The following is a 27286-nucleotide window of genomic DNA, read 5'->3' on the forward strand; positions in this document are numbered from 1 at the left end:
TCAAACACCGAGTCATTGGAACTAAATCTCGTTACAGAGACACTATAGGAATAATTGAAAAAGTTACCAGATGCTGTTTTACAAATGACAAGTGAATTGAAAGCCAAGAGGGCCTTCCAAAAAACCCAGGGATTCATTTGAGTGCAGGTTGAGCACCTCGGATAGCCCCTGAAAAGCAGTCCAGCTCCTTTAATCATCTGTGGAGCAGCTGAAAAATAAGCAGAAATGTCTGCTGCCTCCCCATAGGCCAGTGCCTCAGAGAAATGAGCGGAAAGCCAAACAGCTGGTTATAATTCTGTCCCTTAGCACTTCCCAGGTATCACTGCAAAAGAACATACCCAATATATGCAATAGAATTATGAGAACTGAGGATCATTTTCTTCTACAGAATGAATATCAACAAATATAAAGGAAAATTCCGCGTAGTACGGTGGAGTTCCTGGTAATGCTGCTCATGAAAGACCACCACAACAAACAGGCCTTGACAAGATAAATATCCTAGAGCTAGAACGTGTGGGAGTTCCTAGGGCTGTGCCCTTTTTCTGCATGGCAACCAGTCATAATTACTGCCTTTGCCTCTGGGCTGTGAAGGCAGTCTAGCAACAAGAATGAAAGGCCACTCTGCTTTTGAGAAGAGGTAGTTAAATGTAATAAATTGAGAGCAGCCTCTCAGCTCCCACAGATGAGACCAATACCTCAACATCTCTCATGGCAGAACAAGACACTTCTGAAGTATACACTCAAATGTGGCAGCGTCTAGTGCTACCCTCTGGGCCAGCTCCACTGTGGATTAATATTTTGTTCTTTTCTCTCTGTGAAAGGGGAGCATGTTATGAATTTGTAAACTGATAATGTGATAATAGTAACAGGCACTTTATCCTTGTGTGAGGCATAATCTAAAGTATCATTTATACCAAACCCTTCTTTTACTTTGTAATTAAAATCTGTAAAAAATTCAGGAACTTAAAATGTTACATAGAGAAGAAGTGCTCCCCTCATAATCTTTACATCCTTTGGGACTTCTGAAAAGATGCTATTTTAATAAATCTGATTGAAAGTCATTCTCAAGCAGGGATTCTTCAGTTCTTTTCAAATAATCTCATACACACAAGCTGCACTAGCTACACTAGTATTCCTTAAAATATAGTCTGAGATATCCACGCCAAAGTCGTGTGGACAATCTGAAGAAATAGTTAATTTCAATTCACTGCTGGGGATTCGGGATGCATGATGTATAATATATAAATAGCCTGAGAATATTTTATGAAAAGATAAACATAGGAAGTTTTGTAAAAACAACTCTTGAGCCCTATAGACCATGAAAAATACTGTAATGTTTTTTGTTTTGTTTTGTTGGTTTTTTTAGAAATACTGTAAAAGGTTTAAAAAACTTTCAGAGGAAAGTAAATACTTACTATGCACCAGATGACAAAGGACATTTCAAACTTGTGAGGAAAACTAAAAATGGACAGACCAAGAAATGCAAAAACACAGGTTTCTGAAAAAGAAAGATCAAACTTTGTTATTCAAATAAAACTATGCTGGTCAATAAAAGCTGGTATCTAAAACCTTTGCTACTCCTGTAATAGGCTATTACATACATTATATATATGCACACACACACTCCCTGCTTCTTTGACTCAGGCCAGATTCAAAATAAACATATCTACCATAATGCAGGGGCGAGATTCTGCCACCCTTACTTTCACTAAGCAGCACCTTACTCCATGAATAGTCAGATTTCAGGAGTAAATATTAATCAGCGTGAAGAAGGCTAGCAGAATTTTACCCTAAATTACTGAAAAATGTTTTCACTGGTATGCTTGCCTGCTTGAAGATTTTGGGCCTGTTTCAAAGCTCATCGAAGTTAATGAGAAGACGCCCATTGACCCTAGTGGACTTTTTTAGATCAGGCCCTATATAAAAATGAGTATCTCACGGAACTTTCAAACGTTTTATGCATGTAACTTTATAATAAAACGTTTGAAAGTTCCGTGAGATACTCATTTTTAAATCTTCAAGCAGGCAAGCATACCAGTGAAGACATTACGGCACTTCTTAATGCTTTGTATGATAAATTAAAATACTGCATTGTACAAGCAAATATATTGTTCTAACAACACCTGGAAGTTATTTTTACAAATGTCTCCGATAGATGGCACCATTACTAAAGCATTTTCATAATGTCACTATTTCTGAAGCACAAAGCCAATATGCTATTTAGAACATTCAATGTGTTTTAAAATTATTAGACTTTGCATGTATATGATTACTGCATTTTCAGCTGATCTAGTCCTAGCAAAGCGGGCTCTTTCTTAGGAAGAGAGACAGAGACACTAAGTGCTATTCCTCTTGCACAAGGTATGGTATCATGCAGGTGCCCTTAAACATAAATTTATATCGTGATGCAGAATCTTCTCCCTTTCTTCCTTACAAGTTTAGCCAACAGGAAGAAAAGGAAAGGCTACCAATCGCATTGCTCCGGGCGGTTTGAATGGAGATACCTATTAATCTTTGCCAATGTCTGAAACACTATTATTTTTTCAAATAGCTTCTTTATATCCAAAACTACTTTAAAAATAGGGACATGTTCAAGTCTCCTTCAGCTGAAACTAGGCCAGAGGGGGAAAGGAGGCAAGAAGATCTATTTGGTTCTCAATTGTGTGTCAAGTCTCAGCTAAAGCTTGGACTGAAGGATGTGGGAGGGAGAAGATTTACTGTATAGCTTACCCAATATGTCAGTAAAGGTGACTTTAGACTATGTGGCAGCCTTCATAGTAGTAAGTGTGTTGGTAGAGACATGTAGTACTGATATACGACTGGCTAGAGGATCACTCAACCTTCCCTCCTGGCCCTAACAGAATCTTCCTTTCATACAAAACAAATATTAATCTAATGGATATTAGGCTTAAGCTAAAGGCAGTACCTACCACACATGAAAGCAACGGCTCTCAGTGTCTGTTGCATTAGGATCTGTGTAACTGGGGAAAGGTTATGGTGTGTATAGTGAGACATCACAATGCCAGAGAACAGGATTGCCATGATACCTGTGGATACAGTGCAACTGTCAAACAGCAGAATAATACTTAGCATTTAGATGGAACTTTACAAAGACTGCCTACTTAATCCTCACAACACCACCACAAGGTGGGATTAGCCCATTTTACAGTTGGGAAAGCTGAGGAAGAGGTTAAGGAGGTGTCTACTCTAGGGGAAATTTTCCCATCATTGCTAACACTGGTTCAGCTCCATAGTCATGGGAACATTGGGAGCTCCAGTGTAGATGGATTGCTGGCTGCTGTTGGAATGTAGTTCACCAAAATACGCTTGCACAGGTGTATTCAAGGGCAGGATCTGGAACTCCATGTCTAGTTTAAAGAATAAACCCTTGTTCTTTCAGGTTTTCCTATCAGGATGTCCGTGAGGGGTGTAATACGCTGAACCCAAACCATGTTTTCCTGCTTTTAATTTCCCTGACAAACAGCAAAGGTAGGCAAGACCAAAAGGGAAAAACTCAAATCTATGGGGCTAGGAAATTGCATCATTTAATTATCCAAGAAAAGTTTGTCTCCCCGCTCTATACACTGCTCACTCTCAATCTGAGACTGGGGGGAATTTTATCATTGGTAGGGAGAGATGGCACAATCCTTAAGGCCCATGACAGAGCCAGGGCAAAGCTGCGGTGCAAGTTGGGCCCAGGCACTCCCAGAACGATGCAGAGGGGGCCTCTAACCCAGTCATTTTAGGTTAGCATGGAAGGTGGCACTGGCAGAGAGCTAAGGGAGGGGACACTGGGTTTACAATTATAAAGATCCAGTGGCCCTAACACCATATGCAAGTGGCAGGGTGAGCCAGCAGTTGATATTCCACCCCATGGGCTGGAGCAGCAGCTTAGAAAGTGGGGTAGTATGGGGCAGTCCTGCACCCTTGCTTTAAGTTGGGGGAGGTTTACTTTACTCCATTTTCCATCCAGTTCTTGGGCTATGTTTTACTTTCTCTGAGCACTCAAGAAGCAATAAGAAAGCATTATGTGCCGTGTTCAGTTGTTCATGAAGAGCTGAACATTTTTAAAAAGGCTTTAAAAGTTTCAAAAGCAACCCGAGGGTTTTGTTCCTGTGAAAGAGTGAATCCAAGATGGTGGCTGTGATTTTTGCAGTTCTGTGGAAACACATTACATTACTCACTTGTGAACTTACTATGCTGTCACCTGTAAGAAATTTGTGGATTAAGTAAGCACAAGGCACAGCATGTTCCTCAAGAGGAAATCAACTGCGGTGAAGATTACGGAAAGGACTAAATGACATTTGGAAATAATGATAAACTTACCTGAGGGTTATAACACAATGCCCTGTTTAGTCAAAAACAAAGAAAGTTTGAAAAGCTAACAGTATTTGACTACAGCTACATTCCCAAACAGGAGTGGCCCTGATGAACTGGAATGGAAGGAAAAGAACAAGTATCTGAAGTGTACTCAAAAGAATCCTTTGTTTGGAATGCAGAGATGACCTTTGTAGTTACAGAACATGACCAAGGTTATTCAGAGTTTCTATTCTTCTGATAAATCATTTTTGGAAGTAGTTTGAACAAATAAGGGAGTTTGTTGTTATGATGTGTTACGTATTTAAAAAAGAAGTGAAGTACTTTCTAATGTCAGCAATTAAGAAGTCATATTTGTAAAGATTATCTGCCATATACAATAATTAATGACTAATTTACAGTATTTTACTATGATTTTTATATTACTATGCAATATGTACCAGAAATAAAAAGGTTTCATATTTTGAAATGTTTATGTAATATGCTCAGTATTTTAGCATAGCTTGTTTATAGGGCAAAGCCTATTTTCACAGTAACACCAAATACTTTAACACATTAAACCACTAGGTCAGGTTTCAAAACAGTTTACATTTCCATTTGTATGCCTTAGTAACATGACTGTATGCACAGAGTAATTGTGCTTGCAAATATGCAGAATGAGTCATTTGAAACTACAGAATTAATATTAGTGTCAATGGGTCTCTCACACACATTGGAACACTGGGTGAAGAAAACAGCGTACCAGAAACTGAAAATCCTATACATCCAGATTGCTAACTTTTTACAATTCAATAACTAATTTTGCACATATTCATTTTGCTGCTTACCTGAGAGTGAGATACCTTCTGCAAGTCCATAAGGAAGATAAGCAAAGATAATCATCATCCCAAACTCCAGGGAGGGTGTTTTCCTTAAATCAATGTGCTTTAGTACGTACATATCAAACCATTAAGGAAAAAGTAAGAAAAGAAATCCACAGAAAAATTCTAATCTATTCCATACAGGTTCACCATTCACCACATTTCATATATTTGTTTTGTGAATAGCTAATATTAAGTCTGTAAAAGATCCTGTGGATTGATTAATCATTTCTGGGATGGAGGGTTTGAAGTGAAATTAAAGTTGGTGAAAGCTAGACAGCCCTAGAGACTGAAGGCCACTGTTTTTTGAAAGAGTACATAAAATATGGACAGCACCATGCCAACATGTTTAAACCTGGATCTGGAAGCACCACTTTTGTATGCACATTCACTTGTTGACCCCTACACTCAGACTAGCAGACATTTCCAATCATGATGTGTATTCCTGTTCCTTCGGAACTGAACTGAGACCAACAAATTTATTGCAGAGAAGTCACAGAACAGTCTTCAAACAATAATGGCTTTCTATCAAAATGGGATGAGTTAGAAGCTGGGACTCAGAACTGAAATGGCCCACACATTTTCTCTCATTTCTACTTTTGACAGAAATAAAATCCTCCTTTGTCCTTGCTTAGACATTTATGAAAATGTGAGCTAACCTCTGACTGCATCTGTATTTGTCCTAGAAAGATTTACTAGGAGTGAAATCCTGGCTCCATTCAAATCAATGACATAGCTTCTACGGTTTCAGAGTAGCAGCCGTGTTAGTCTGTTCCGCAAAAAGAACAGGAGTACTTGTGGCACTTTAGAGACTAACAAATTTATTTGAGCATAAGCTTTCATGGGCTACAGCCCACTTCATCAGATGCATAGAATAGAACATATAGTAATAAGATATATATACATACAGAGAACATGAAAAGGTGGAAGTAGCCATACCAACTGTAAGAAGCTAATTAATTAAGATGAGCTATTATCAGCAGGAGAAAAAAAAACTTTTGTAGTGATAATCAAGATGGCCCATTTTAGACAGCTGACGAGAAGGTGTGACGACTGACTTCAATGAAGTCAGGATTTCACCCTGGCCTAGACTGCTTTTGAAGCAGCTGTAATACAGTTATTTCTCACTTAGCATCAAAGATTTGAAAAAATTAAAAGCAAAATGATTCTTTACTGTGAAAGTGCAAAGAGTTTAATTAAATTAGAACCAAACCTGGACCCCACTCTCACCCCCACATCTCAGCTGGCCAGGCTGCGAGCTGGGCTTCTCTTGGGAAGAAGGAAGCAGAGCAGAATCAGAGCTGTTCCATAGCTGGTGTTACAGCCTCAGGGCTGCAGCAGCACCCAAAGCAAGTGAATTCCCAACTCAGGAGGAGATTTAACCAGTGGCTCAGCATACACTACCTCTGAATCAGTGTAATCTATGATTTCAGATTCACTGTAGCAGACCTCTACTACCTGTATGAGTCCTTCCCCGCTCCATTTCATGAAGTGGAAATGCAACATGGTTGCAGAGGAGGGGAGCAAGATTTCACCTTATATGTTTAGTAGGACAAACATGATCTATATGTCATCAGTTGTATATTCAAGCTAGACTTTGAGTTAGTTCCAAATGGACATGATTGATCAGCGATAACATCTACATCAACATGTTCATGCACTTGATGAATCATACTCTTGTCTCACTTTCAAAATAGTCCACATTCATCTTTGTTAGAATTCAGAAGACATTTGTGACATGGAAGTTCAGGTTCCTCCAGGCTAATGAACAGGCAAGTTTCAATCATATCTATCTGCCAGCAACTATTATAAATTTTCTTTGCTTCACAGAAATATTTTGCTCTAGCTAATATTTTCAGGCTCAAACAATAAAATATCAGAGCAGTTAAACTGCTTTTCTGTTTGTCCTTTTTCAGTTAGATATTGAATGAAAAATAGCTGCATCAGGAAAATGTCAGTCTCTCTCTTTGCTGAGATGTTTTGAATTAATCAAAAGTGCATGGAACAATTCTAATGAACAAAGATAGCAAATGTGCCCATGTTTAAACAAACACTCTGGTCCTCTCATTTACAAAACAAAGTACTTGGCAATATGGCCAGTTTAAACAAATAACTGTAGCATAAGGCTAGCACAAAAAATATGAAACAGGTTTCTATTTTAAACATTGAAGCAAGCTTTCAAAAGCAAAGGTGTCTAGTTTAAACAAACATCCTTCCTTATCTTAGGGAGAAGCTCTCGGGTTGTTTAGCAACCAATTCAAGCTGGTGTAGAAAGCCACAGATATAATTCAGCATATAAACCCAAACTGAGCTGTATCCATATTCAGTTTGCTGAATATAACATGTAGGGCTGGAAGATTTCATGGTCTGACTTTAAAATTTCTTTGAGAAAAATATTTTTCTTTTTTTTTTTTTAATTAATTTACCATTTTTACATTTGAAAACTAGGACATACGCTATTAAAATGGATCAATGTTGAAAACAGAATATTGTGAATTTAGAAAACAACTAGCAAATTTATAACACTCTATTTACATATAATCTAAAATAGTATACAATTATTTAGACCTTAATTACATTCATCTAAGCATACAAAGCTTTTATGTAAGGTTTAAAAATAGGCCCATTAGCACTAATATTACAAACAAAATAAGCGAGAGAAAATATCATGCCCGCAAAAAGACCTTATATAAAAAATCATCCCTCTAAGGAACATTACAGAATGACTGGATGAAAATCATTGTTAGAACGGTAGACTTCACCGATTTATGCATGTGCATCACATTACCCCCAAAAAGGATATTAATGCAGAAATAAGGCCGGTAAGAGTGCCTAGTGCTGCAGAGCCAAAGAACATCTTCAGAAAGTAACCCAGTGCCTGGAGAAAGGTTTGCCATCCACTTACATCTGACATATTTTCTCTTGTCAAACCTTCTGCTGTGCTGGGAATGATTTTTAAAAAGAAAAAAAAACATTAGCAGCAAACAGTTATGAAGACTTGATCTGAAAAAGCCAAATGTCTTTAGAAAAAAAATTCCAGCAACCTACAGTTCTCTGTTGCTACTGCTTTTAAAAGGCTTTTACTGTGATATAACAAGAGCAATGTCAGAAGATATTAAATCAAGTGTTGATATAATCCCTAAAGGGAAACCTAATTCCACTAAAAATCTGGAAATCTAACATTGCTCTTGTGAAATCTTCTCACAATGGCATAAACAGGCTACAATGATGCCCAGTACAGCAACACAGGTTCCATACTTTTAGCAGGGAAAAGAAAATGCATTTTGCAATGGTAAAAACTCAAGGTTGGAGAAGGAATAAAAAGACAAAAATCACATGATCCTTATGTGGGAGAGTAAACAAACGAACAGAAAGCCCCATCCCCATGTGGATGAGAGAGGCTGCAGGGTCACTGAAGAAGGGCAAAAGAAGTGATTTAGGGGAGAGGCTGGGAGGAAAGGGGAGAGCTCTTTGGATCCCATGGAATATGAAACTGCTACAGCATGAGGCAATATGGAAAGAAAGAGCTCAATTGTGTTAGAGCTTGCAGACCCCACGGCCTTACTGAAAAGTACCTATGATAGATAGTGGTTAAAGTACATTTCTTCCCTGAAAATGGCTATGTAAATATAGCACCTTTTTACTCAGGAGATCTGCTGTCCCTATGTATTCTTAGTGAGATCTACTGACTTCAATGAAAACAGTAAAATTGGGGAACATTTTACACCTGTCAGCACTGCAGAACCAACATAGCTAAGATCTCTCTTAGGCCTGGTCTACACTAAGGGGGGGGGGGGTCGAACTAAGGTACGCGACTTCAGCTACGCGAATAGCGTAGCTGAAGTCGAAGTACCTTAGTTCAGGCTACTCACCAGTCCAGACGCCGCGGGAATGAAGTCCGCGGCTCCAAGGTCGACTCCGCCCCGCCGTTCATGGTGGTGGAGTTCCAGAGTCAACCAGAGTGCGTGGGGAGTTTGAACTATCGCGTCTTGATTAGACGTGATAGTTCGAACTCCGAGAAGTCGAACTCTCCGCGTCGACCCGCGCGGTAAGTATAGACCTACCCTTAGCTATGTTGGTTCTGCAGTGCTGACAGGAGTAAAATCTTGTGAACTGGATTCTCTTCTGGCTCATGTACTGTCAATAGAATTCTTAATTTAATTCCCTTTGCAGGGCCACCAGTGCAACCCCACTGGCTTGCAGTCAGGATTCCATAAGCCAATGACCAGGAGTCAAAGAGGAGCAATGACAGAAGGATTTGGCTAGCAAAATCTTTCTAAATAAGCCAGAAAGAACAATGCTTGCTTTTCAGATCCCAGGACTGGGGTGAAGAGGAAAAAAATTTAACATGTAAACTGAGCAAATCTGATCTGGAATCAATGAAATACAACTGAAATAGTCACCTTATAAGGTAATTTTTCAGAGTAGAGCTGCACTTTAAGGATATGAGCTAGACAAGCTAATGTGATTGCTATTATAATATTAGAATAGAAGCAGAATGACAATACTTAGTTCCCCTGTTATAACTTCTGGATACATAGGCAAGCAACACAATGATATGAGATGAAAAACATGTATTTTCTGCCAATACCATTTTTGTTAAGAATCAGGAGTTTTGTAAGTCCAAAAGGGATCTGTAACAAAATTAATTAGAGTTTTAAGCCATCTACAAGGGAGTGCTACAGTATAGTACAAATTCAAATGCACTTACTTTGTCAGGACAATAGAGACTGCATCATTGAGAATACTTTCTCCAAAAACCAACATGTTAAGCACAGGATCTACGTTAAGGGCATTGAAGATGGCAATAGTAGCCACCGGGTCCACAGCAGATATTAAGGAGCCAAATGCAAAACTGCAAGAATAAATAAAATCCAAAAAAGAAAACATGCCAATATAAATGTACAGCATATTTGATAATACTGATCAGTGAAAAAGCATGGAAAATATCAGTAGATTTTCTAGGGAACAGTATAGGTATATTTTGCAGAAAGTTGTATCTTCCCATTAAGGAGCACTTGACTAGCAATATTTAAAACAAAAAGTAAGATAATTTTTTTGTCTCTTTTTGGAAGAAAGGATCATCTGTTAAATACAGCAAAACTTGTTAACAGACCATGAATTCATGGGGATTGTGTGTACTCTGAGTTTTCCACCAACCCTGATAACTCAGGCTGACTGATGGATGTCCACGTTGCGAAGAAGTAGGAGCAATATGCCTCCCCAGACTTTCGGAAATAAGTAAAAATGTCCCACTAAAAGCAAGCAAGGGAAACTGTATACCTTTGTGGAAACAGATTTTCAATGTGTATCAATCCAAACCACCAAATCAGATATGTACAATCATACAGAGTGAACAGACTGTACAGAATCCCATTAACAATGTAAAACCTGCCCGAGACAGTTACTTGAAAAATTGACTGTGGTCACACTTGTATCTACTTGTCATGCCATTGAAGTTATTGAAATTGAAAGAGGCTTTATCAACTAGGTGATGCCTAGTTTTCTTTCACAGTTAGAATATTTTATATTTCAGATTTTACATACACTGTCAGACTGTCAAACTTTATTATTTTATTGTTTTAATGTAGGTTTCCTTACATCAGTTTGTTGGGTTTTAGTTGTGCATACATAGTGGGGAACTTAAATTATTTTGTCAGAAAAAACCCTGACATAGGAACTGTCTTTTACATACTTATTCGTAGACTAGGGGACTAAGAAAAGACTGAGTGAGACCAAAACAAGGAGCTGGTTTAGCCATGCTATCAGTTGCTACTTACAATACTCCTGCTATGTAGCACAAAAGCGCAACATTTAAAAAAAGATGCTAAAGCTTCCTTAGATCTTATACTAAAAGGTAGAGACCACAAAATCAAGAGCTGTCAGCTGTGCAAAGCCAGCTGCTGGAGGCAGTAAGGAAGACATTTGCAGTTCATGCATACTTTTTCTTGTCACGTTTCCTGGTTCTGACTAAGCCAACAGATTTGTGGACTTCAATACAAATCTTCGGTGCTAATGTACACGGTAAAAGACAAACCAAAACAAAAAACCAAAAAGATAAATGCGAGGTCTCCATCCAGTTACACTGGATTTATACTAGTGTAACCAAGAGCAGAAATCTGAACTTTTGTGCAGTTAGGGGGGGGTTCTAGAAAATTATGTTGAGCCTTTGCCAGCCAAGTGCTCTGAAAAGTCTATGGTATTAATTCTCACAAGTTCATTCCTTGTTTAAGGAGAAGCTCTGGGTAAGGAAGCCAGACCTGCATAATATATTTTAATTATGTCAGGTTATCAAACGCACATCACAGTTTACACATTTTAATTTTGAAGTCTGGGAAAAAAGAATTTGCAAGGAAAAAAAATAGTGTGAAAATATTTTTGTGCCAAACTGTTCATTATTGTGTTTCCACTGACCAGTCACTTTGATCAGATAATGCTATTGATTAGCAAGTCTTAATATACTTCATTAGAAAAAAGGCATTACAAGAATTAAAAATGTTAATTCTGATTAATGATTTTACAAGTGATATTAAATCTAAGCGATCCACAACACAATCAGAACACCTGGGCAAGTACTGTTCATCACATCTATTGCAGTATTTTGGAGAATGCCTCTTGGAAGATACTAGGCAATTTTACCAAGAACTTACCTGTCTGTCATGTTCAGTTTATAAATTACCTCAGCCTAAAAGGACAGGCCAAAAAAATAAAAAAAAATAAATTACAATCAGCTGTGTAAAGATTTCATTTTATTATTTTTACTATGTATACATTTAGTATAATTTCATAAGAAGCTCTGTTTCAAACTTCACTTTAATCCTGATGTACAGGTGTGCATCATACAGCAAAATTATGATAAAAATGTCATAATAAATTAATTATTAATACCTAAGAAGTGCTTTATAGACTGAAAATTCTAACTAGAACTCCCAGGACATCAGTGAGGTAGGGAATTATTGTTAGCCCCACTGTAGAGTTAAAGAAATAAGAGATAGGAGAAAGATTAAATGAATTTGCCCAAGCTATACCATGAGTCAGCGACAGAGCTAAGGTTAGAACTCATAGAGGTGCCTTACTCCCGGTCCTATGATCACTTCTTTAGTCAGAGGTGGCTCTAGGGATTTTGCCGCCCCAAGCACAGCAGGCAGGCTGCCTCCAGCGGTTTGCCTGCAGAGGGTCCGCTGGTCCCGTGCCTGCGGGAGGTCCACCGAAGCCGCAGACCAGCGGACCCTCCGCAGGCAAGCCACCGGACGCAGCCTGCCTGCCGCCCTCGCGCCCCCCGCAGCTTGCCGCTCCAAGACAGCGCTTGGCGTGCTGGGGCCTGGAGCCGCCCCTGTCTTTAGTTTAGCCCATGCTGCATTTCTGAAAAAGCAATTAATTCTGATTCTCCTGTTTAATGCACTTTTCCACCTTGATCCACCTTTTGTGCACCTCAGTTGCCTGACTTCAGGAGCTAACTAGGAAATTACATAAGCCGATAGACCTTCCCCGGCTTTTAGTAACGTAATGTGTGGGATACATGGTAATGTAAAGCTTATCATCAGTTCCTGTTTTATATAATCTTTTCCATTGACTACTGACCCTTCTTTGAAAGGATGGGCTTTTGAAGGACCATCCTACTACATGCAGGAGTTTCAAAGACATTTTTCTTACCTGACCCAGAAAATAAATTCCTCCACCTACAATGAAAGCTGAAATTGCTGTGCCAAACACAGAAAACAGAGTGATGGAACCTATGTTCTGAAAGAAGTTACCCTGAAACACAAAAGCAAGACAGAGTGAGGTAGTGAAAATGAACTGTAAAACTAAAAATCCTCAAAACAATCTAAGAAGTTAAAAGCAGATTTCTATATATTTGTCTTCCAATTGCTGGGTTATCTGTGCTTAGCATTTGGTTGGACTGGGTTGAATGTACCCATATTCCCATATCTATACCAAGCAGACAGGGGAAAGACATTTACAAGACTTGCTTTGACAGTGTGCGTACACATGTATCAAAGCACAGCTGGGAGGCCTTTGTTTATTTCTATCAGTCTTGATCTTTACAGTGTTTCACCCTTAACTCAGAATCTCCTTGCTTGTTTTGTTATTGTGTTCTGCATCCTTCAAATTAAATACATATTCTCGTACTATAAACCTGGAAATCCTTTATGTGCAATACTTTTTTTAAACTAATACATTTTGATGTTTGTACTTTACAAGTATGATTAAAGTGAAATTTCATTTCATTGCAAATACTTACTTTACTCCTAGTAATTAAAATAGATTACACTAATCTCTCTCCTGGTCTTCTTTATGCAGGATCTAATTCTCATTTAGCTCAGTATGGTTATTAAGATTCTCCACACAGTGATACTAGAAGCCCTGGTTGATATTAATCATGGAATTAAAAGTTCACTCAGATTTAAGCGGTTATTAAAGAGCTGAGCAGCTAAAAGAACCTCCCAATATGTTGTAACAAGAAAATCCATCTGTTTTTTTAACAACATGAAGAATATATTGTAATACATTTACTTCCTATTTAGGGTCAATAACTTTGATTTTAAACTCTTTGGGGCAAGGAATGTGTCTTCCAGCTTGTCACTAAAATACAACAGGGCCTTCTTGACTTCAGCCAAGCCCAAAGCAAAGGCTTAAAGTGTGGACACTACAGCCAAGTTCTAAAAAGGAAGAGAAAACTCTCTAGAGCTATGTCTACACTACACAGCTTTAGCGACATGGCTGTGTCACTACAGCTGTGCTGCTAAAAGTTCCACCCCCAATGAGCAGCGTTTGCATTGTCGGGAGGAGCGCGCTGTTCACACTGGCACTTGTCACAGCAAAACTTGTGTCTTTCGGAGGGTGCTGGAGGTTAATACCTCTGAAAGACAAAAGTTTTGTCATTCAATTGCCAGTGTAGACATAGCTGAGGTTTCTTAGATCCTTCTTCCTTGATTTGTCTGCATCAGAGTAGAAACTTCTTGGAGAATGGAACATGACTCATGTTTTTATAGTACTTAGTATATTGCCAATGCTCAGTTAATATTAGCAGAAACTACATGCCCTGCATTCTGGGCCCAAGAGGCCAAGTTCCACTCTCAATTCCATGAGCGTAAGTATGGTGGAATTCAATGCAATTATTCCAGAGTTGCATCACAGTAACTGAGGCAGAATTTGGTCCAAAGGAGAGATCAAGTTGTAAAATGATTATCTAGTAGTATCTCACCTTGTGTAATGAATATCCAGATTCAAATATAATAGGTGGAAGCAAGAGAAGAAAAAACATATTTGGACGAAACATTTCTTCTTCCTGCAAAACAAAAAATGCAAAGGGATTTCAAAGACTGCACAATAACTGAAATAATACAAATCTAGTCCCTTCAAGTTTCTACCTAAATGGAAACATTTTTAAGAAGCAAAAATACTTGGAAATACAAATTATATTTAACCTGTCTCATTTCCCACCACTAAATAAAAGAGGATTACAGGATGGTAAACAACTTTAGGATTGCCTTTTAAATAACTTTTTTACGTGATGATTGAGACAGGATGTGTTATTTATCATGAACCACTGTTCCCAAATGTACTGTATGGAAAACAGACGGCTTGCAAAAAAGAAAAATGTTTCTATATTACGGAAGCATTACCATTTTTATTGCAGGCTTTCAAAGCCTGAAAGGAAATTGGTGGAAAATTCTAAAAGAACACACCTTTCACCTTTAGGTCACTGATCTGAATCTAATCCAGGACAGTAATTGCCAAATACTGTTGCCATTAGATAGCTGATCAGGGGACCACATGAAATCAGTTAATTGTCTCAGTACAGTTCCTGGTGGGCAGATGTGTATTTAAATACTTTGCATCTCTAAAGTGAAGTCCTCACAGTGCTTTACAAAAGGTGAGTAAACTTTATTATCCCTTTCTTTAGAGACAGAGAAAACAATGAAGAAAGAGGTCAAGGTCACATAGGGCCTGATCCGAAGTCCACTGCAGTCAATGAAAAGACTCATTTATTTCCATGAGCTTTAAATCAGGCTCACAGGATGCCAATGAAAAAAAAATTAAAAGGCTTGAGTCTCATTTGCAAATGTAATTTATGTCCAGTTAATGCCCTTTTACACTGTCACAGTGATGTAAATGAGCCTTAGGCTATTCCTACACTGCAAGCTAGGGGTGTGATTCCCCTGCTCATGTGCACATAGTATCACTGCGCTAGGCATGGCTATAAATAGCAGCGTATCCACAGTAGCACTGGTAGCAGTAGCACAGGCATGGCTGAGACATGCCACGTACACACTCATCACAGGTAAGTACTCAGCACAGCTCATCAATGCCTCCACTGCCACTACCAGTGCTACAGCAGCTCCACAGCTATTTATACTCACACTAGCTTGATGAGAACACGAGTGTGTACACGAGCAAGATAATCAGATCCCTAGCTTGCTGTGTTGACATAGCTTTAATGTAAATGAGAATCAGGCTCTTAAGTCTCCTGACTCCTTGTCCTCTACTCTAAGCACTTGGGCCGCACTGCCTTACAAAAAGCCACCCTCAAAAATGGCTTCTTTTTTTTTTGCTGGCACTCTGAGCAAAGAAGCTGAATCACTCATGCACAGTCTTTGGCCCAGTGTGGTTCTCTTTACATCCCCTGGTTCCCTCAAGATTCCAGGAGCACTGACTAAGAAGCCTGCTCCCTTTATAAACAGCAACAAGGATTCTTTAAATCCAGGTTGAACAATATTAAGTCCTGACACTGTAACTCCTACGCTGTATCCTTGCAAGGAGAAACTGCAACTTTGTTCCTAGTATCACCCTGCAAAGCAGAAACACTTATGTATTTAAAACCTCATTCACATTTGCACATGTAATGAATTTACCTTCTTAACACAGAGGATTTATGTGGATTCATCAGCATACGAAACTCATCTCTTACACTGAAGTTTATTTCATGGAAATATAATTTATTAGATTTTTCCTTTATATGAAATTCAGTTTAGTAATATGTCTAGTAATTCCAAGTTTTCACTCTGATTCAGTAACTGTATACTAGGCTACCCACTAAACACATTCTTTCTTTAGTATTACAATTTTTTAAATCTAGGTAAAAAAGTGAGAGCATAGGAAAAGAAGAGGAAGAATTTAAGCACAGGACAAGCAAGTGAATACGGTGTCTGTTTTAGCCACCAAGAATCATATGAAAGTAAGTATAAGCTTCGCTGCTCTCTAACTCAGACTTGGCTGCAAGAAATCTAGGTTGTAAAATTCTTAGGGCAAGGATGTGTTTCCTTATGTTTGTACTGAACGCAGAGCAAGTTCAATAAATAATAAAAGTTGCCAGATTCACTGCTGTCCAAGACCACGTTTGCTTCTTAGCCAGTGTCACCTTGACCTGAACCTCAAGATGCTGCTGTTCCACACCGGAAATACTACTTTTAATGGATTGTTACACCTTTTGAAATAAATTAAGATCATAAGAATGGCTATAGTGGGTCTGAAGTCCATCCAGCACAGTGTCCTGTCTTCCAACTGTGGTCAATGCCAGATGCTTCAGAGGGCAATCATCGAGTGAGTCATCTTGACCTGACCATCTTGGCTAATAACCATTAACCTTCTTATCCTCCACGAACTTATCTAATTCTTTTTTGCGCCCATTATATTTTTGGCCTTCACAATATCCCCTGGCAATAAGTTCCACAAGTTGACTGTGCTTTGTGTGCAGAAGTACTTCCCTTTGTTTTAAACATGGTGCCTATTAATTTCATTGGGTGACCCCTGGTTCTTGTCTTATGTGAAGTGGTAACATTTCCTCATTCACTTTTCTCCACACCATTCATGATTTTATAGACCTTTATCATATCTCCCCTTAGTCACCTCTTTTGCAAGCTGAATAGTCCCTGTATTTTAATCTCTCCTCATATGGAAACTGTTCCATACCCCTAATAATTTTTGTTGACCTCTGTACTTTTTTCCATTTATATCTAATACACCTCTACCCCAATATAACGCGACCCGATATAACACAAATTCGGATATAACACGGTAAAGCAGTGCTGGGGGTGGGGGGGACGAAGCTGCACACTCCAGCGGATCAAAGCAAGTTCGATATAACACGGTTTCACCTATAACATGGTAAGATTTTTTGGCTCCTGAGGACAGCGTTATATCGGGGTAAAGGTGTATATCTTTTTTGACGTGGGGCAACCAGAACTGTATGCAGTATTCAAGGTGTGGGCATACCATCAATCTATATACTGATATTATGATATTTTCTGTCTTATTATCTATCCCTTTCCTAATATTCTGTTAGTTTTGATGCAGCTGCACATTGAATGGATGTTTTCAGAGACCTATCCACAATGACTCCAAGATCTCTTTCTTGAGTGGTAACAGCTAATTTAGACTCCACCATTTTGTATGTATAGTTGGGATGATGTTTGCCAATGTGCATTACTTTGCATTTATTTGCCATTTTGTTGCCCAGTAACCCAATTTTGTGAGACTTTGTAACTCTTCGCAGTCTGCTTTGGACTTAGCTATCTTGAGTAATTTTGCATCATCTGTAAACTCTGACACCTCAGTTTACCCCTTTTTTCCATATCATTTATGCATATGTTGATCAGCGCAGGTTCCAGTACAGATCCCTGGGGGACACCACTATTTACCTCTCTCCATTCTGCAAACTGACCAATTATTCCGATCCTTTGTTTCCTGACTTTTAATCAGTTACTGATCCATGAGAGGACCTTCCTTCTTATCCCATGATTGCTTAAGAGCCTTTGGTGAGGAACCTTGTCAAAGGCTTTCTGAATGCCCACATACACTATATCCACTGGATCACCCTTGTCCATGTTTGTTGACACCCTAAAAGAATTCTAAGAGTGGTGAAGCATGATTTCCATTTACAAAAAGAGTGTTGACTCTTTCCCAACAAATTGTGTTCATCTGTGTCTGATAATTCTGTTCTTCACTACAGTTTCAACCAATTGGCCCGGTGCTGAGGTAAAACTTACCAACCTGTAATTGCTTGGATCACCTCTGGAGACTTTTTGAAAAATTGGAGTCACATTAGCTATCCTCCAGTCATCTGGTATACAACCTGATTCAAGTGATAGGTTATATACCACAGTTAGTAGTTCTGCAATTTCATATTCGAGTTGCTTCAGAACTCATGGGTGAATACCACCTGGTCCTGGTGACTTATTACTGTTGAATTTATCAATTTGTTCCAAAACTTCCTCTACTGACACCTCAGTCTGGGAGACTTCCTTAGATTTATCACCTAAAAGAATGGCTCAGAGTTGTGGGAATTTCCCTCACATCCTCTGCAGTGAAGACTGATCCAAATAATTTGTTTAGCTTCTCCATAATGGCCTTGTCTTCCCTGAGTGCTCCTTTAGCACTTCAATTGTCCAGTGGCCCCACTGATTGTTTGGCAGGCTTCCTCCTTCTGATGTATTTTAAAAAAAAAATTGCTGTTAGTTTTTGTGTCTTTTAATTTCGCGTTTCAAATTATTTTCTGGCCTGCATAATTATACTTTTGCACTTGACTTCCCAGAGTTTATGCTCCGTTGTATTTTCCTCAGTAGGAGTAGACTTCCCATTTTTAAGAGATGCTTTTTTGCCTCTAACCAACTCTTTTATTCTGGTTTGCCATGGTGGCATTTTTTGGTCCTTTATTATTATTATTTTTTTAATTGGGGGTATATGTTCTAATTTCCATTTACCTAGCTTCCTCATTTGTGTGTATTTCCCATTTTTGACGTTAAATGCGACTGCAGTGGGCTTCTTTGGTATTTCCTCCCTTACAAGGATGTTTAATTTAATTGCATTACGGTTGCTATTACCGAGTGGCTCAGCTACCTCTTGGACCAGATCCTGTGCTCCACTTAGGACTAAATCAAGAATTGCCAGTCTCCTTGTGGGTTCCAGGACTAGCTGCTCCAAGAAGCAGTCTAGAAATTTTATCTCTGCATCCTGTTCTGAGGTTACATGTACCCAGTCAATACAGGGATAGTTGAGATTCCTCATTATTATTGAGTTTGCTATTTTTATAGCCTTTCTAATCTCCCTGAGCATTTCACATTCACCATCACCATCCTGATCAGGTGGTCAGTAGTATATTCCTTCTGCTATATACCCTTATAATTCAAGCCTGGAATTTCTATCCATAGAGTCTCTATGGTACAGTTTGAGTCCTTTAAGATTTTGACTATATCTGACTCTATGCTTTCTTTCAACATATAGTGCCATTTCCCCAATAGCATGATCTAATCTGTCATTCCTATATATTTTGTACCCTGATATTAGCATGCCTCATTGATTATCATCATTCTACCAAGTTTCTCTGATGCCTATTATATCAATATCCTTATTTAATACCAGGCACTCGAGTCCACGTATCTTATTATTGAGACTTCAAGCATCTGTATGCAAGCACTTATAAAAATTGTCAATATTTATCCGTCTGCCTTCATATGATGTAATTGAATGGGATTCTTGTTCATTTGACTGTTTCTCTTCAGTTCTTACCTGTACTTTATCAACTTCTATCCTCTCCTCTTTACTAGGATATAGAGAATCCCCATTAATAGAGCTTCCCCTAAGGGATGTCTCTGTCTGAACTACGTGCTCTTCCGCACCTGTTGGCTTTCCCAAGCCCTTAGTTTAAAACTCCTCTATGACCTTTTTAATTTTACATGCCAACAATCTGGTTCTGTTTTGGTTTAGGTGGAGCCCATCCTTCCTGTATAGGCTCCCCCTTTCCCAAAAGATTCCCCAGTTACTAATAAATCTAAACCCCTTCCCCCTGCACCACGAGCTCATCCATGCATTGAGACTCTGCAATTCAGCCTGTCCAACAGGCCCTGCCTGTGGAACTGGAAGTATTTCAGAGAATGATACTATGGAGCTCCTGGACTTTAATCTCTTACCTAGCAGACTAAATTTGGCTTCTAGGACCTCTCTCCCACCTTTTCTTATGTCATCCCTACCTACATGTACCACGACCACCAGCACCTCCCTGCACTGCACGTAAAGTCTGTCTAGATGTCTTAAGAGATCTGCAAGAGATTTACACCTGGCAGGCAATTCACCATGCGGTTCTCTCAGTCATCATAAACTCAACCATCTATATTTCTAATGACCAAATCCCTTATTATTATTACCTGTCTCCTCCTAATAACTAGAGTTCCCTCCCTGGAGGGGCATCCTCAGTGTGAGAGGATACCATGACATCATCTAGAATGAGGGTCCTAACTATGGGATCGTTTCCCTCCGCTCCAATTTGATGTTCTCCTTCCCAACACTTTCATCCTCCTCAACAGCACGGAGGCTGTTGAGGAGGACAAACGCTTAAAGATTAAATTATCTTAAAATAAATCAGCAATAAAACATCAAATAATCAAGAGTGAAATGCTTTCCTGATGCAGGTTAGCCTGCAGGGGATAAAATCCTCCTATAACTGTAGGATTCACCTCATGGAGTCACTGCTGTAGCATTCTCCCCTCATGGGGAAGGCTTTACAGTTATGCAGAGGCACAGACTAGAAACCTTACGGAGGGTGTGGGTCCTGGGACATCTGCACAGAGCCAGCCCCTCTGCACAGCTACTTCACTTCTGTTAAATCCTGGAAACAAGACTCATGTGCATGCCCTGCTTTGCTCTGTGACTTTTCCAACATGGCTCCCAGAGTATGGAAAATGCTGCTGCTCCAAGCACCTCTGGCTTCTGTAGTATTTATCAGGAAACAATTCTAGGGGTTCCCAAGAAACATGCAGCGCAAAATGGGAGTGTTTTAAGGAAGGGTTTGATTTATTACTCATTGGTGCTAAACACAGTCAATTGCTAAATTTTCAAAACATAAAGCCTATTTTAAAAATATAAAATCAGTAAATGCAGCTTCTTTTGATTTTTATCAAAATAGTTTTGATGAAGGGTTTCTGCTCTTCTCTGCCAAGGCTGGCTCGACAGTCACAGGCAAAAAAATTTGCATTTGTAAGAGTATAAGAACAGTATTTTATAAGAAGAGCCCCTACACTACTGACCGACCACAGTGACAGTACCAAGCACGTTGATTCAACCACGAGGGGAGTTGTTAAGAAAAAATAATTGAACTTTGTTCCTTACTTAAATTGTACCAATCCTGCAAGATACTGAGCACCCTCTATTGCCATTTAATTCAATGGGAATAGAAAAGGCAAGACACCTTGGAGAAGGTACCTACTATTCAGCAGGATCAGGCCCTTAACAGGAAAACACAAGTATCTGGTTGCGGTTATTCAAAAACAACCATACTATGCAGCCAAAAAAAAAAAAACCTACCCTCCCCCACCCCCAAAAAACAAACAAAACAAACACTCTTCGGAACTAAGCCCAAAATAATTAATATTGCAAACAATAATCAACATTTAAAAAATCCCAGAGAACATGACTACAATAAAAAATGAATTGCTTCAAATATACCTTCCAGTTGGCCAGTTTTTGAGACTCTATAATTTTTATAAATGCTCCCATGAGGATACCTGGAGGGAGAGAGAGAGAGACAGACAGACACACCGTTCTTAATTCACTAATCGTGAAGCACATAACTCTTCAGGTTACTGTCACTGACTCTCTGTCGAGAGGATCTTAAATTGTTATTTGCAACTCCACTGACCTATTTTCTGCATACTAAACAACATTATTAAAAGCAAAAGACAAGGCAAGATATAAAGCAAAACATTTTCCCATCCCTAGAACAGCATATTAGAGGACTGTTTCTGTCTTACTAAAGTTTCTGTAGTACATTTCAAAATAAAGCATGCTCATACTGCACCAAAGATGACCAGATAGGATATTTAAATGCTGTACACCAGATTTGAGGGGGTTTTGTTCACAACTAATAAGGAAAATAGATTTTGGAGAACACTTTTGTAACTTTGCAATTTGTTTGTTTTTAATTTCTTTCATCATTAAGTGTGAACAGCAGGTTTACTTAAAAAGGTTCTTCACCTGTATGCAAATGAGAAACCCTACTTCTCTTCCTATTGAGTCAATTATTCAAATAGGGACTGATGGGTGAAATCCAACCCTGTGTCAGCACTAGGGGCTTGGCTACACTGGAGAGTTGCAGCGCTGGTGGTGGGTTTACAGTGCTGCAACTTAGTAACTGTCCACACCTGCAAGGCACATCCAGCGCTGCATCTCCCTGGCTGCAGCACTGGCCGTACACCTGATCTGCCTCAGGTATAACGAGTGCAGTACAGCGCTGGGAGCAAGTGTAAACAGTGATTAATCTTACTACGCTGTAACTGACCTCCGGAACCTTCCCAAAATGCTTTAAGTACCAAATAACATTCTTTGTTTTGTTGTGATGCCTCTCTTTGTTTTGTTGTGAACTCTGGGCTCCCGGAGCTGCTTATCTAAAAAACAAACACAGCTCCTGTTTGCTGGAGCAGAGGCAGGGGAATTTCTTTGGAATGTGCACAGCTAGTGTTTGCTTGAGGAAAGAGATAATTTGCTTGAGGAGAGAAGCAGGGGGGAGGGGGGTCCGTTTTGAAACAGCTGCTTATGTGGTCTGAAGGTTATTTGCATTTAGTGAATAAGAGAGGGGTGGGGGAAGGGGTCAAAAGTTTTAAAATGATTGAAGGTTGGTGCTGTGTATCTTCCAGTCCTTAGAACTTGCAAGGCAGGGAGCTGACACACAGTGTCGGCTCCAAAAATCCACTCTCTCTGTCTCCCCCACACTCCCTGTCACACTCCACCCCACCCCCCTGTTTTGAAAAGCACGTTGCAGCCACTTGAACGCTGGAATAGCTGCCCATAATGCACCACTCCCAGCAGTGCTGAAAATGCTGCAAATGTGGCCACACTGCAGCGCTGGTAGCTGTCAGTGTGGCCACACACCAGCGCTTTCCCTACACAGCTGTATGAAGACAGCTGTAACTCCCAGCGCTGCACACCTGCAAGTGTAGCCATGGCCTAGGTCTGCACAACACTTAAGGCCAGGGCTTTGGAGGGGAGCCCGGAGCTGGAGCGCAGACCAGTAGGTTTTTGTCCGGAGATGGAGCGGAGCCAGAGTGGAGCAATTCAAAAATTTGATTGCTCCAAATCCCTGCTTAAGGCCATTTAAACCATCAGAACAGGGCAGGAGTGGAAAATGAGAGTGCACAGACCCTCCGTACAGATATAAATTTCACCCTGATGTGAGCAAGCAGCAGCAAACTAGGAACCCACTTCTGATCAGTGTGGGGAAACTGACAGAACCACTCCTCAAATGGGTGGACATACTGTAAAAGTCACCAGCAGGTATTAAATATATTGCCCACTTCACACATAGTCGTTTTATAGAATAATTATTAACCAAACCAAATATGTTAAAGGCTGAATTGCTAAAGCTCATGATGTTCTCCCACCTCATGTGTCTCCAGAGAGATCTGAATGAAGACTTCAAACTAGGAGGACAACTTTTAGTGTGAGTCGGGGGCATAATTTGCAGCATGCCCCAAAGAGACTACAGAAAGGGATGAGGCTTCATCTCGTTACTCAGACGCCATTTTTGTGTTTCTCTGTTTGTTTACAGAGTGTGGGTGTAATAATCAGATAGCACTTGGGAAACATGAAATACACTGCATGAAAAGTACAAGATGATTAAGTAACTAAGAAGTTTTAAAGTATGTTTTCAAGGAAACGGATGTAATTTTTACTCTGTCACACTGTAGTTCTCAAAAGAATTTCACAATAGCATCACATGGACCACTCCTGATGGATGCATCAAACACATGATGTTCCATGAGGACTAAGCCTTCTTTCATACACAAATATTTTAAGGGGCTTGTCCAAGCGGATACAAATAATTACTCAGTGAGATGGTTTGAAAGGAGACCAAGAACAAAATGTTAATACAGGAACATCAAAGATCTGCTGTTCGTTGATGCAGGATGGAATCAGCCATGGTAATTCATAAGTCCCATTACCAATTTGTAGCCCTTCTACTCTGGGATGGGAGCTACATTGGAAGCCAATGACTGGGAAATTAATTATTTGCTGACCACCCACAGTAGGCTTGACTCTGTTAGAAACAGTATTGATGACAGAATATACTCTAGGGAATTTATAATCCAAATGAGAAAAACATATAGGAAGCAAAAATCAGCAGCTGAGACTTCAAGAAGTGTATTTTTCAAATGTACTTTCTAAGTTTGATAGATTTTCATTGAGAAGCTCCCTCCGCCGGAATAAGTGTTTTAACAGGGGGAACTTCAGTGACAAAAAGGAAGTGACTTAGTGAACAATCAGATGCATTTGACGAAGTGGGTGTTCACCCATGAAAGCTCATGCTCCAAAACGTCTGTTAGTCTATAAGGTGCCACAGGACTCTTTGCTGCAATTATTGGGAGGGAATTACAGGTGTGGAGGAGAAGCAATCACAAAGGCATGAAGAGACAAGTGAAAGGTGGATACAAATGGGACATTCAGGAGGGAGAAGCAGTGGAAACTGGAAGAGGAGGAGGAAATGAGTGTATAGATATGGCCCGGGGAAGGATTCTTTCTCCCTCTGCTGCTCTGTAAATTACTTTAGAGCAGTGGTTCCCAAACTTGTTCCGCCATTTGTGCAGGGAAAGCCCCTGGTGGACTGAGCCAGTTTGTTTACCTGCTGCATCCGCAGGTTCGGCTGATCAAGGCTCCCAGTGGCCGTGGTTCGCTGCTCCAGGCCAATGAGGGCTACTGGAAGTGGTGGTCAGTACGTCCCTCGGCCCGTGCTGCTTCCAGCAGCTCCCATTGGCCTGGAGCAGCGAACCACGACCACTGAGAGCTGCGATCGGCCGAACCTGCAGACGCGGCAGGTAAACAAACCAGCCCGGCCCCCCAGGGGCTTTCCCTGCACAAGCGGCGGAACAAGTTTGGGAACCACTGCTTTAGATATTGCAACATATAATTTTGTAGTAACATTATTAAACCCTAATCTGTCATTGACTGAGGTGTGGCTAACAGTCTAGGTCAATTCAATCTGCTCTCCACCATACCACCACTACACAGTTAGGTACGCATGAGTAATGGAGCAAAGGAGCACTGAAGAAGGGGCACAGGCAACCTGGCATGTGTCCAAACCTTCAAGGTGCTTGCTGGGCACCCTTTACTCTTACTGATGTCAAGAGGGCTGGAGGGTGCTCAGCAGCCAACGGATGTTGTTCAGAACCTAATAGGAATTGAGGCCCTCTATCGATTTTCGCTTTCTACATCCACAGGTATCTAGTTGTGTGTTCAGGATGCATGAATAGGTTTGCCCCATCTGGGAGAACTACTTTTTCTGGGAAGGTGGAAGAGCTAAATCACAAGCTGCACCACACAATAGTTGCATGGGCATTAGAAGGCCTTTCACCAAGCCTTTTGTTCCCTCTTAAAAAAATATTATGTTCCCTGTTCTGATCAGGGCACCAGAAAAATCACTGTCTGTTGTATTTATTTATTTATTCAGAGAACTTTCCACTTCAGCTTTGTTTGACTCGGAAATGGTAGCGACTTAGCTTATTACTTGAAACGTCTGCAGAAAACATTTCTCCTGCATCTATTTTAATTACTGTCTTCATTCCCTGTTTATTTCTTACTCCTGACACCTCTGGGTAGCGATCTGTCAAAGAATGCAATCTGTTACATTCTAATCTAACTCTTCAACTACCTCTCAAAGCTGTAGTCACACTAGCAATCATGATATAACATCTGTATGTTTGCCAATAACCTTTTTATAATACTTGCGTAGATTTCTTTGGTGGCTTATTCTCAAAGAATAGATATATAATTTCTAGCTTCAGAACATAAGGATGGTCATACTGGGTCAGACCAAAGGTTCAACTAGCCTAGTATCCTGTCTTCTGACAGTGACCAATGCCAGGTGCTTCAGAAGGAATGAACAGAACAGGTAATCGTCAAATGATCCATCCCCCGTTGCCCATTCCCATCTTCTGGCAAGCAGAGGCTAGGGACACCATCCCTGCCCATTCTGGCTAATAGCCATTAATGGACCTTATCCTCCATGAATTTATCTTGCTCTTTTTTGAACCCTGTTATAGTCTTGGCCTTCACAACATCCTCTGGCAAAGAGTTCCACAGGTTGACTGTGCATTGTGTGAAGAAATACTTCCTTTTATTTGTTTTACATGCTATTGCATTAAAATGGTAGATTCTTTATCAACATAATAAATATAATCTTTAGTCTTCTGCAGCGTTGCAAAGTTCATTTATTACATGACTATTACAAACTGCATCTAGGAATTCATCAAGTAGTTAAGACAATGTGATAAAAACAGTTGTATAAGTGTACAGTGAATGGAGAATGCACTATCGGCATTTTGATCAGAAGTGCGTGCCTCTAAATCAGTTTTACAAAACTGTCATGAAAATTTACCAGTTTAGGCACAAATTATGTATTACTAATCACGTTTACTATAGTAATGCCTAAAGATGAAGGTACTGAGGCCCCATTGTGCCATGCACTGCACAAACATAGAGTAGCAGACAGTCCCTACTTGGAAAGCTACAATCTAAATAAATCAAAATTTACCCATATATCTTTTCCATGGTGATAAAAAATATATATATATTTTACCTTGCCTGGGAAAAAATAATCTTTTGCCCTGGGAAAGCAGAAGTTTGCAACTCTGCTCTAAATCTAACACTGAAGTTTGCATTTGTTTTTTTTAAAATAGATATTGCTGGTAACAGATATGATCAAATGGACCTGAATTACAATAGACATCAGGATTTCAAGATGTAATTACTTCGAGGGGACGTTGTGACAGACATGGCAATTTCCTGCAATATCATTGGGAGATCTTACTGTATTAAGTTTATGTATCACTGTATATAATTCCATAGGGGTGCTGAAGCCAGTCAAGGGGCTGGTGACCTTCGAGGAGGTGGTTGTGTATTTCACCAAGGAAGAGTGGGCTCTGCTGGACCCCGCTCAGAGAGCCCTCTACAGAGACGTCATGCAGGAGAACTATGAGACTGTGATCTCGCTGGGTAAGGATTCCTGTCCCCTTGGTTATTAGAAGGGGAAGTGAGGAGTTAAGTTTCACAACACCTGACAGTGCAACCTCAACTCTGCCCTGTTTCAGCAACACCCCAACAGGCAAATGACACATACACTAGCT

The 27286-nt window shown here is 39.8% G+C and overlaps 1 protein-coding gene across 2 annotated transcripts in view; it reads right to left on the reverse strand.

Annotated features, from left to right (window-relative positions):
- Nucleotides 1–27286, reverse strand: part of SLC9A8 (solute carrier family 9 member A8) — a 54521-nt gene that overhangs the window by 11820 nt on the left and 15415 nt on the right. For both annotated transcript variants that reach the window (XM_044985133.1, XM_044985132.1), the window contains 9 exons: nt 21618–21676; nt 14383–14466; nt 12831–12932; nt 11828–11862; nt 9889–10032; nt 7981–8119; nt 5145–5250; nt 2931–3047; nt 1416–1498 (listed from right to left, as the gene is read on the reverse strand). In XM_044985133.1, coding sequence (XP_044841068.1) covers nt 1416–1498; nt 2931–3047; nt 5145–5250; nt 7981–8119; nt 9889–10032; nt 11828–11862; nt 12831–12932; nt 14383–14466; nt 21618–21676 — 869 coding nt within the window. The remainder of the gene's footprint in view (nt 1–1415; nt 1499–2930; nt 3048–5144; nt 5251–7980; nt 8120–9888; nt 10033–11827; nt 11863–12830; nt 12933–14382; nt 14467–21617; nt 21677–27286) is intronic.

This window comes from Mauremys mutica, chromosome 13 (genome assembly GCF_020497125.1).
Source record: "Mauremys mutica isolate MM-2020 ecotype Southern chromosome 13, ASM2049712v1, whole genome shotgun sequence".
Lineage (NCBI taxonomy): Eukaryota > Metazoa > Chordata > Testudines > Geoemydidae > Mauremys > Mauremys mutica.